Genomic DNA, 12,043 nt, shown 5'->3' with positions numbered 1-12,043 from the left:
CCACCGGTCCTCCAAGGAGAGCCCACCAGTCCTCCAGGAGAGCCAACGAGTCCTCCAAGGAGAGCCCACCGGTCCTCCAAGGAGAGCCCACCAGTCCTCCAAGGAGAGCCCACGAGTCCTCCAAGGAGAGCCCACCGTCCTCCAGGAGAGCCAACGAGTCCTCCAAGGAGAGCCAACGAGTCCTCCAAGGAGAGCCCACCGGTCCTCCAAGGAGAGCCAACGAGTCCTCCAAGGAGAGCCCACGAGTCCTCCAAGGAGAGCCCACCGGTCCTCCAAGGAGAGCCAACGAGTCCTCCAAGGAGAGCCCACCGGTCCTCCAAGGAGAGCCAACGAGTCCTCCAAGGAGAGCCCACGAGTCCTCCAAGGAGAGCCCACCGGTCCTCCAAGGAGAGCCCACGAGTCCTCCAAGGAGAGCCCACCGGTCCTCCAAGGAGAGCCAACGAGTCCTCCAAGGAGAGCCCACCGGTCCTCCAAGGAGAGCCCACCGGTCCTCCCAGCAGACCCGGTAGATAAGTTTTGCGGGGTTTCGTCTGAGAGAGAGAGAGAAAGAAGAGAGAGGGAGAGGGAGAGAAAAGGAAGAGAGAAAAGAAAAAGTCGGCGCTCTCACTGAAAGAGAGAGAGAGAAAAAAAAGAGGAGGATCGCAGCGCCGGGGACAGACGATGGTGAAGTTCGTGTCGGCCACTTACCGCGGGAGCCACAGCTGCCTGTGCTGCCATGTCAGGAGCGGCTGCCTGGCGCTGGCCGCCGTGTACCTGGTGAGTGAGTGAGGAGAGAGAGAGAGAGAGATTACCTCAAAATCTCCTCAACAATACCCCCTCTCCATCCCTCCATCTCCCTCCCTCCCTCCTTCTCTCCATCCATCTCCCTCCCTCCCTCTCCCTCCCTCTCCCTCCATCTCCCTCTCTCTTTCCCTCCATCTCCCTCCCTCCATCTCCCTCCTTCCCTTCATCCTCCCTCTCTCCATGTCCCTCCCTCTTTCCCTCTCCCTCCCTCTCCCTCCCTCCATCTCCCTCTCTCTTTCCCTCCATCTCCTTCCCTCCCTCCATCACCCTCCTTCCCTCCATGTCCCTCCCTCCCTCCCTCCCTCTCCCTCTATCTGCACGACGAGTACAAACGACTCGAAAAGACTCGGTGACTGCGCTGCTGCTGCTGTTGTGGTCGGTCGGTTTTCGTCCTCCCGCCTTTTTCCCCTTTCCCTCACCCCTCCCCCCCCCCCACCCACCGCCCGTTTTAACGGTCTCCAGTCAGGTTGGCGCCGGTGGGAGTCGCGCGCGCCGACCGTTACCGCGCGGGGACGGTGGGAATTTCAGTCAGGGTTCATTAAAGGGGGTGAGGGGTGAGGGGGGGGGGGGTTTGGGGACACACAGGACCTTTCCCCCCTCCCCCTCCCCCTCCCCCTCCCCATCCCAATTTGCATCCCAGTCTTCATCCCGATCTTCACTTGACAGCATATCCCGTGAAGCGCTCCGAGGCGTCTCAGCGATCATTGTCGCCAATCTCCATCCCGGCCTGTATCCCAGCTCACCATCCATTGCCCGTCTCCCTCCCCTCCCCCCCCCACCCCACCCCCATCCCAACTCCTCCCCGTTCTCGCCCAAGAGCCCGACTACCCCGTGTTTTCTTCCCGGTCAGCCTCCCTTTCCGATCCAAGGTTTGCCGGCCGGCTTCGTAAACGGCGCCGACACCCGGCGTCGGATGCAGCGCCTTTATCGCGTCGCGACCTCTCGGGAGCGCTTCACACGGCGGTTACTGTGAAGTGCGGTGACTGTGCTTTTGTAGGTGAATTTCATGCGGCGCAATGTCCCGCAAACAGCCATCCCATGGAGTCCTGTAGCTCAGTGGTTAGAGCACTCGCTTTGCAAGTGAGAGACCTGAGTTCAATTCCAGGCAGAGGGCGAAACCTTGGGCAAGTTTCCTTACTCCACACAGAGCCTAATAATAATCCTCCAAAACCAAAAACAACAATAAATTGGTCATTTTCAATCTACGACTGTTTGTGGGACATTGCTGTGCGCAATTGGCTGCCGCGTTCGCCCACAAATATACAGTCAATTCACTTTACAGTGTGTTCTGTGAAGCGCTTTGGGACGTCCTCCTGACGTGAAAAGCGCTATATCAAATGCAAGGATTATTATTATTATTATTATTATTATGAAGTGTGAGGTTGACCAATTTTATCTGGAGCGATTGCCAGCCAAGGAGAGACCCCCCCGTCTCTTTTTGAGATCTTTAACAACCATCTGGACAGGCACAGGGGGATCTGGGTTTAGCTTCTCTTCCGAAAGACAGATGGGTGTTTGCGGGACTTCATTGTGTGCAAATTTTTGCTGCTGCTGCTGTTTGCCTTCAAACTACACAAGTCACTGCACAAGGGTCACTACACAAGACCCTCAAGATGAATTCGCAAGCGCTCTTTTTAATCCATGTGCCTAAAACAGACGGAGAAGATGTTTAACCTTGTGGTAAATGTTCTTAAATATTTGATCATTGTCGAATTGCTTCACTGTCTTATCATTCTATTCTTAGTCATTTCCCTCTCTTTCATTCTGCCTCTCCACGTTTCTCTTTGAATTTGACTCCCAATTTGAAAGCATGGAATATGATTTATTTAAACATCAAGCTGATCCCACAAACCACCCTTCAGCCTATTTTTTGGAAATCATGTCCATTCCCAGAAGCTGATTTGACATCATCTGGAGATCTAGGGCAATTCAGCAAAATACATATGAAGGGGAAGCACTTCTTGCGTTTCAGAATTTCAAGTTAGTGTTTAGGGTACAGGTTGGAGGTGATTTGGGTTTGATGTCGTTTTCTACTAACCTCAAATGTTATTTATTTTTAGCATGTTCAATTGCATGGTGGGGTGTAGTTGTTCTGCGGGTTATTCCAAATATGGTTATCAGAGCATCTCAATGCTTTGTGTGTAATTGCTGTGCTGACTCTCTGTAGACAGACATGGCAGCCATTTTGTGCAGAGCAAAGTCCAGGACTGCCAGGTGAGCTCCTTGGATTAATGTTTGATCCAAAAGCCAGCAATTTTAGCAATGCAATGCTCCCCAAGCACTGCACTGGAGTATCAACCTATACTGAGACCATTATTCTTAAGTCTTGGGTCCTGAGATGTAAAAATGTCATCAACTTCAATCTTGGCCAATTATACCACTGCATTGAAATCCTTCTGTTATAGCTATGCTTGTGAGGTGCTTTAGAATAGACCTGTTGTATAACAGCATGAATTGATTTGGTTGAAATGGAATGAGAACTTATTGGAATGTGATGTTGAAGTCTTGTACACTTTGTCTTGTACCCTAAACACTGTTTTGTGCAAGAACTCACTCTCAACAAGATAGCGCAATGTCTATGGTTTGCAAGTGCTGAATGCAACTACAGGAAGGAAACTGATCATGCAGATAAAAAGCAAAGCTGTTAGAACTGTGTTTTTCTGGAGCAAAAGATTGTGTTAGATCTGATCTGATGCTATTTTCCCACACTGTCATGTTGTAAAATGATCAAGTAAAATCAAAAGTTCAGAACTGATCCTAGACTTCTCAGCAGTTTATTCCTCTGTTATGTACCAAATAAAGGTACATCTCAAGACCTACCTACCAGTACTGTTAAGCACTTTGAGATGACCCCCAACACGAAGGGTTCTCAATAAACATAAATGTGTATTGTAAATAAGCAGGAATCTTCCATACAAATTAACACATGATTGGCTTTTATTAGTCAAACTCTTTACAGATGAGGGATGAGAGCCAGAGTACTATGAGCTTTCAAGCTAGATTGTCTTAATGCAAATAAGTAGCAAATGATAGTTATGGAGAAGAAGAGCTCGGTATCATTTATAAAGTGACACACAAGGGATCAGATCAGTTTGAACACTTCAATTTGTTTGCATCATATTCAGTGAACATTGTTTACAACTTAANTTTTTTAAGTTATGGCCATCCATTCTCCTTCCAGGAATGACATAGCTTGGTTCCTCGAAGCAGGCATTTAGATGGAAGTGTAATTGCCCTTAGGTATATTTGATCAACAGATTTAAGATGTTCTAGAGATTGTGAAGGATACTCCTCTACTAAGCAATGCTTTTCTGTAAACCGTAGGCCAATGTAGGAAGAATCTGAACAATATTTGGCATAAATGTTAATTTTTGGAGTTTTGTTTCTTTGCTTTAAAAGACCTGATCACCAATTTGAGTGGGAACAGACCGAGAAACAGATCACTTTGCTCTTGTGGGTTGGAGGGCAAAATGGAACCCTTGTTGTAGATTTCGCATACATATCCTGTGAAGCGCTTGAGATATCTCGATGACGTGATGGGGCACAATATCAAATGTAAGGATTATTATTATAGGAACATGGGAACAGGAGGAGGCAATTCAGCCCTTCGAGCCTGTTCCGCTATTTAATTAGATCATGACTGATCCTTACCCCAACTAATCCTTTCAATTCCAATTTCCCTCTTCTCCCCATATTCCTTAATTCCTTGACCTACCAAAAATCTATCAACCTCACTCTTGAAGGTGTGGATGGTTGACCGTGGATAAATAATGGTGAAATTATTTAAGAAAGAAACTTCAATCAGAAAATGAACATACTCGAGGCTTACAGTTAATCTAGTCAGCTCGACTCTTACACTTTGTAGTTAACTTAAAAATGAGAGAATGCTGAATGACCATTTATTTTCTATGAATGTGCACAGAATAGTTAACAGAATATTGTATGTTCTCTCAGATCACTTGGTCTACAATGGCTGTAGTTGAAATGGTGAAATTGTTCTGGCCAGATTCCTATACTGGTGAAATCGCCTACAAGAAATGTAAGTACATTATGGATTTTGTTTTTAAATGAGATTCTTTTAATTTCTGCAGTTTTCCTCTCTTGTGCTTCCTGCTCAGAGTGTCAATGTTCGCCTTACAAATGTTTAATAAAATGGCTCATTGTAAAAGAGATTCTCTAAAAGCGACAACCGAGTGCAGTGAATGACATTATATGACACATACTGTATAAAATGTTTTCTCTTTCAGTCGACGATGTGTCATATTTCGTCTGTGACCTTTTGATGGTTTTTATCAGTGCAGTCACAATTTATGGAATTTTCAGGGTAAGGATTATTTTCTTTATGTGATTATTGTGAAGGGCAAGGATTTAATAATGAGGCGGGTGAATATACTTTTTTTAATCTTTGGTGGTCCAAAGAATCTGCATGCTTTTTTTAATATTCTATCAGATGTGTACTGAATATATTCCATCAACCTGTAATTCTTCCTATTAATGAGTAATTTTGTCTCGTTAGAGTGCAGTGATTAGATTTCAAATGAGATTAGTAGACTTAATTCGAGGAAAAGAAAAATTGTAAATGATGTCTTAATTTTAGAATATTGTCAGCTTCCTAAATTAAATTTGCATATTTCACAAGGGGTTTAGTTTTCCTAATTACTTTTTTCTCTTCTCTCACCTCTCCTAGTATCGTCCAAGACTTATGGCCCCATTCTTAATCTACTTGATAGTGGAATTTATCGTTTATTGCATTGAAGTACTTTCTCTGTACATTCCTCTTCCCTCTTATGCACACCCCAAGAACTACATTTCATATGTGGTAAGCACAAAATCCTGATCAGTAAATCGTTTGAAGCAAAGTTTCCACATGTTGTTCCTTTGTAATCACGTGTTTCTATTTCTAAGATCATAGAATTAATTAATTAAGAAATAAAATGTGTTCAAACAATTTGGAGCCTTCTCGTAGGCTGTCATGGAATCTTAAATAACTTATCATTGCAAGGATCATTATCGTTACTTGTACTATAAAATTAGTTATCAGTTTACACCATCTGTGAGATAATTGTAAATTTGTCTGAAAAAGTAAATGTTTTTTACACTCTCTCTCTCTCTCCAAGTTTTACTTTCCAGAAAATGATGTTGTATCAAGCCTCTCCATCAAGGTCATGTTGATGTATACAGTTGTGTATGCAATTGTTCTGGGTGTTAAGGTAAGGGATAGGAATATTGCAGTAAAGGTGATAAAATTCTGTTCTCATTTCTTTTTAAAAACTACAAGCATAAAATATACCTTTATGGTTAGCTAATTTAGTCTTTTGAGCACTTGGGACATCATCACGCCGTGAAGGGTGCTATATAAATATAAGTTGTTGTTGTTATTTGTTATAGTTGTGCTGTTAGATGAAAGCTGTGTCTCCTGCTGATTAATGTTAGTATACTGTCAAGTCCAGGACTTTTTGATTTCTCAAGTCTTCAAAAGACTTTAAACTATTTTTCTCAAATTTAAACCAGGAGGCTTCTGTTTTGTATGAAACATTAATTCCATTTCAATCAAATTAAGTGGACTCTTGTTCTGATTGCCCCGCAGATCTTCCTCATCCAATCTGTTTGGAATTGCTACAAGTACGTTAAGGAAAAGGAAGAGGAGAACAGCCTTGTGCAAGCCGTCATGAAGTTTCGCTCAGAGGTAAAGGTTCTGACATTGGCCTGGGGAGGAGGGGAAGCATTTCAAGTCTCTTTTCTCCCATAATTTGGGTAGTAGTTACCGTGCATCTTACAATAAGGTTTTTTAGTTTGAATGAGATTTTGGATGAGATTTAATAACCATTTAATACTCTGTTTTAGCCAGATGTTATTTACAAAAAAATGTACAAAGCACTTGCTTTAAAATGCATGCGGGCAGTAGATCCAGGGCACCAGGGTACAGCTTTATTTAAAAAATATAAAAATTCTATGGTAATGCAGACATCAAATAAAATATTTAGTACAGGGCATCCTCAAAGTTTCTTACAAGGAGCTCAGGGAAGAATAATATTGATACCAATCAAAACTTGTAACATGCCAAGATAGCATGTTTGTGTATGCATTTTAAAAGGTTGGAATGGGACCAGTATCCTGTGGTAGGTGTTTCAGAAGTTAACCGTTGTCTTTTAGCAGTACAGCATAAATAATCTACATTGTACTTTTTTGATATTCACCTTTTATTATTGTTCCCTCGCGGACTCATGGCGCTAGTCCAACTGAGCTGCTGAAGGGGAAAAAAATAGCCATTTGTTAAAAAAAAGGCCAGATATATTAATGAAATCCACTCTGTTATTACGAGGAAGTATTTTTCTTTTGGGGCGTATTATGACAGAAGGCAAGCATTCTACTCTCAGGTCATCTCTAGCACATTTCAAGCCTGTCATTTGGAGCTAAATGGATAGTTTTTGTGGTGCTGCCAGCCCCTTTCACTGCGTATGAAATTTATGCGCTCCACAACTCCCAGCGTTGGGACGCCTGAGATTTGCAACTGAGCATGAGGAGGTTGTGGACATGAGCCTATATCATTGGCAGAACACATTGGTTTTCTGTATATTTGAACTCCTACAAATGTGTTACTTTGAGTGCCTTCTGGTGTTGGTTCTTTGTTATTAGAGCAACAAGATCTCTAACCCAGAGAAAGGCTTCAGTTGGCAACCATTTCAGTGGTTTTGGACCACTTCATTTGCTACTTATCCGAATGGTGTTTGAAAAGCTCGCAAAGACCTGGCAGGGGTGCGAGATGTTTTATAGTCTCTGTAAATGGTTCCTTTTTGTAAAATTCATTGTAGTTTATTTGTGCAAGTCATAAAGCATTACGACATACAACATTGGCTCGTATGGGTTTACAAAGCCACAGCAATGTCTTCTTTGAATTTTGCTTGGCAACTGATTCGGGAGTGCAGCTTCCAGTGTTGCTCACATTCTTAAAATTTTAGAAGACGTCACTTGTATAAAAAGTGAAGTATGAATAGCAGGAGGGCATATTTACATAATCTTACATTAACTCCCAATTTCTATTGTGGGAGATCATGGATGCCATGCTGCAAGCGTAATCTGTTGTAGTGTCAACTGTCTAAATAAAATAAGGGAGCACTAGAGACAGGATTTAAAAAAGGGGATTATAATAGTGTGATTGAGAAGAAATAGGGAAGATGTAAAGTATTATGAATGTGTAGGCATTAAAAGCAGGTGGTAAGAATGAAATAGAACAGGAAGGCTTAGAAACAGTCCTGGGATTAATATAGAAATGTGTGATAAAGTGTTGATGTGCTAGAATGCTTTGGGTGTGTCACCGGAACAGAATACAGAAGTTATGTTGAGGTTTTGCAATGTACTGAACATTCACATATGGTCTTGCACTGTAAAACATGAGGAAAAGACCAATAAACCTGTGTGTGTTTTTCATTGTCTAGTTTGCAAATACTTTTAATTATAGGGATAAGTCTAAATCCCACCTTAATGAAACAGGAGTAGATTTATTATCCCTTAGTGACAAAACATGTGTTAAAACGTAAAGTCGGTTAACATATACATGTATATGATTGAAAAATAATGAAACACCTCACAGTACAGTTACTTAGCTTGTAGGAAGAAGAGTTAGAATGAATAATGAAGAGAGTTGTGGGAGAAGAGATGAAGCTTTCATCTATAGGGAGAATTACCCATTGACTTCAATTCAAACATCAATGGAAGTGACAAAATGTATACTTGCAGAATGTAGATATAACTCATGAATGTTGGACATTAGAGCAGTTTATTTACAGTCTCAGTTGTCAGATTCCATCTTGAATTTGTAAAATATTCTTGTTTTTGGGTTTTTCAACTAGGAGGACAAAGTTAAATAACAACAACTTGCAATAAATATATACCCCTCACGCAGGGTAGCGTCTCAGAGTGCTTGAAATAGTGAGTATAGCATAGAGAGTTCTAAAAAAATGATCTATGTCTGTAGAATATAAATCTTGCCTTTAATATGTATGAACATAGGGCAGAAAATGTACAGTTAATGTGACTAGTCTGTTACTACTGTTAGTGTACTCTTAATCTACCTGAAGGCTTCTTCTATATGAAGGCTACTTTTCCATGGCTCTTAAGAATAATTTTTTAAACAGATTTTTGCTTAAAAGTAGTCAATCGCACAAGGATGCAGTTCTTTTTAGTTTTAGCAAACCTGCAATTCCTTGAGCAAGTTGTGATTGCTTATATGTGAAAGTTAGACTGTGAGCATAATGGCTTGCCATTAATCCATGAGACACATCACACGGGTTTCAATTTCCCCTGCACCTGCTTTCCACCAAGAGTCAGGAAACAGCAATTAAGAAAGTGGTTTGTTTTTTCCCCACCTCATTGCTGAGTCTTAATTGCGCAACTGAGATCAGATGAGATTTCAATCCTTCCTCAGCTGTATGCTTCAGCACCATAGTGCATTTACTTTTATTCTTCGAAATTAGCTTAGCGTGTCTGTGCGCAACATGGCACAGTACTGAGCCATACAAACCGGGAACATCGCCAACTTGATCCTTGTGATGAGGTGCATTAATCCCTGATCTCCATTTGGTGACCTGCTACAGTGTCTCCTCAGCGTCTGCAGGCTGACAAGAGGAAACCGCTGCCTTGGTTGCTGTGCCCGTTGTTTGACTTGTGAAGTACAACGGGAGATGAAGCTCCGTTAGCTTACCAGGGCCACCATTGGCCACTGATCCATACCTCAACAGAGTTGTGGGGGTGGGGGGCGTGGGGAGGGAGAGAAATAATGAGGTGGAGCCTTTCTGGTTTGTGTCATAAGGTAATTTGGACAACTGCATTGGGTTTAGTCATAAAGACTGTTTATCTGAAGGCAGTGTATTCCTTCTTCCATTTGTTATGCAAACTTTGCAAAACTCTCTCATTTGAAACGAATGTATAATACAATGTGGTTTTGTTTTGGATTCAGAACAACCCACCGGCCTATGAAGACATTGGGAAGATGCCACCATATGATGAAATTGTAAAGATGCCACCAAAGGAATTCCTATTTTACGAGCCTCCCCCGGCTTACAGAGCAATGTAGCTCAGCTGCCACTTAGTGACTATTTGCATAAAGCTGTAACTATCAAAATGCTGGTATGCAACGTTATTGTACCATGTAATGTGCCTCCCAGTTTAGAAACAGTATTACATTTTCTGACTGTTTTCTGAGACATCCCTTGACACAAAAGTTCTGAACCAGTGTAATTTCTTATTTTTGAACGAGAGAATTGACATTTATTTTGTATTGGTCATTTAAAATCGAAATTGTGACCTTGAAACCTTCCAGTTTAGATACGACCCACAGTTTATTCTTCTAGATTATCTGATACTACCTCCTAAATAACTCTCCTTTTAACTATTTGAGCCAAACTTTGTCACTTTTTTTTTAACATTCCTGATATTTGTGCAGACCGCAATATATTTTAGCATCAGCACATAGGCATCTGTTGCTGAATCTTTTTAGATGTGTTGCACTCAGATTAGCGATTTATTGTTTAACTGATAGAAGATGAAATGTGTAGGTTGGTACACAACTCAAACAGCTATTTCTTCAAGAACTGATTTCAAATAGACATGTTTTCTTCATTTAAACTCTCTGCATAAGAGATAAAAGCTTAATCCCATTGCATTTTTTTATGATCTGATATTTTAACTTTAATATCTTCATCCGCATAAAAGAACACATTGACTCCAGTGTCACCTGATATTACTTTGATGCACATTTCTGGATGTCAGTTGACAGGGTATGTGTTTACAAATGAATTCAGCAATTAATAAGTGAATGTGTTTAACTTCAAATATCAGTGCGGAAAAATAAATGCTGTGAGCACTGACTAAATAGATTTGAATCATAACTTAAATATTGTGGGGCACTGCAACTTAATTATCTTCTACTAATCGACTGTCAGTCCAAAATAAATTGGTTTGATCAGTAGACTCTTTGCAGTTGTCTGTGACAGCCAGAAAGTTATCAGTAAAAACTTTAATTCTCCATGTTTTAGACTTGAGAAGATTTTAATCCAAATTCATTCTTGTAAAATACCAGGTACAAATTCCTCCAAATTCAATCCTGATAACCTTATGGATAATCGGTTTTCCAATTGAGAATCAACAAGACAAAACCCTTTTACGAACCTGCGAGAAGTAGTTCTCTTTATCATTGTAGTCAACAAATTCAAATAGCCCAGAGAAAAGAGAGCCAGAACGAAAGCGTGCAAATCATTCGTATTCATGGCTTGTCTTAAAGAGATAAAATGAAGAATGGGCTAACATTCAACTTTACTTATGAAAACTACAGATTAGCAAGATATGGGCTGTTTTCTGGATGATTTGTCAAGTGTAATCCCAAATGAATGTTTCAAACAACCAAGTATTGATTCAAATCTATTTCTGGCAGTGCTCTTATGGTAAAGATTCCCTTTCCTCTCTTTCAAATCCATTTTTTAAGAACGCAATGAAACCGCTTCAAATTTGCCAAGTGGCTTGAAATGCACCATCCCATGTTGCTCATTTCTATTAAGCGTGTTAGTTTGATTAACAGCCTTCTGATAGTTTTTTTGTGTGTCTGTAACACTGCATCTTTGCACTGTGCCTGATGTTAAGCAGTTGGGTTCATTAGACGATCAAAATGCTAAAATATTGCTTAAAATCTGCAATTTGCTAGAAATAAGATTTAGGGTTGGAATGCATATGGCTTCCAGCATCTCTTCAGCATTCAAGTGTATGCACAAATTTGAGTTTTAACTGCATAGAATCTGGCCTTGCATTTTAAAGATTTGCATATTTTAAAATCTGTGGTACTTTAAATAGCTGAATTGTAGCAAATATAGCGATTCACATTTTGAGAAGTTGGTAATTATCTTCAATTCGCGCATCTTACCTGACTGCTTATGTGAAATGGCAATGTTATTTTCGCAAATAAAGTGGCTATACGATTATTTTTGAAAGAAATGTTGTTTTTCTCCATTTATTTTGAAACTTTCTTTGGAGTTCTGTTGATTAGCAGCGGAGATAAGTGAGCGTTGTACAGATTGCCACTCAAGACACGTGTCGTCACATTGAAGTAAAACCAGAGGATACAGCCTGCGATTGAAAGGGGCTAAATTCAGAACAAATCTACGGAAACACTATTTCAGCTGTTGAACAGGCTCCCTAGGGAGACGGTTAAAGCAGGAAGTGTTGATTCCTTCAAACACAAATTGCACAGATTCGCCCACAAATATATACA

General features: G+C 41.0%; 1 protein-coding gene across 2 annotated transcripts; it reads left to right on the top strand.

The window, feature by feature from the left end:
• The first annotated feature begins 583 nt into the window (after positions 1-583).
• On the top strand, positions 584-11,766 carry LOC103179504 (lysosomal-associated transmembrane protein 4A). Of its 2 annotated transcripts, none has more exons than XM_007894828.2 (7): positions 584-756; positions 4,738-4,822; positions 5,031-5,107; positions 5,471-5,602; positions 5,901-5,993; positions 6,371-6,469; positions 9,740-11,766. In XM_007894828.2, exons 1-7 carry the CDS (start codon positions 661-663, stop codon positions 9,854-9,856), a joined length of 699 nt encoding a protein of 232 aa, XP_007893019.1. In that variant the 5' UTR covers positions 584-660; the 3' UTR covers positions 9,857-11,766. The 2 variants fall into 2 exon arrangements, with proteins under 2 accessions (XP_007893019.1, XP_007893021.1); XM_007894830.2 differs by lacking the exon at positions 584-756 and adding an exon at positions 2,225-2,463.
• Positions 11,767-12,043: the final 277 nt, after the last annotated feature.

The sequence above is a fragment of the Callorhinchus milii genome, unplaced genomic scaffold (genome assembly GCF_018977255.1).
Source record: "Callorhinchus milii isolate IMCB2004 unplaced genomic scaffold, IMCB_Cmil_1.0 Scaffold10, whole genome shotgun sequence".
NCBI classification, from domain to species: Eukaryota; Metazoa; Chordata; class Chondrichthyes; order Chimaeriformes; family Callorhinchidae; genus Callorhinchus; species Callorhinchus milii.
This window is presented reverse-complemented; position numbering and strand designations above follow the sequence as displayed.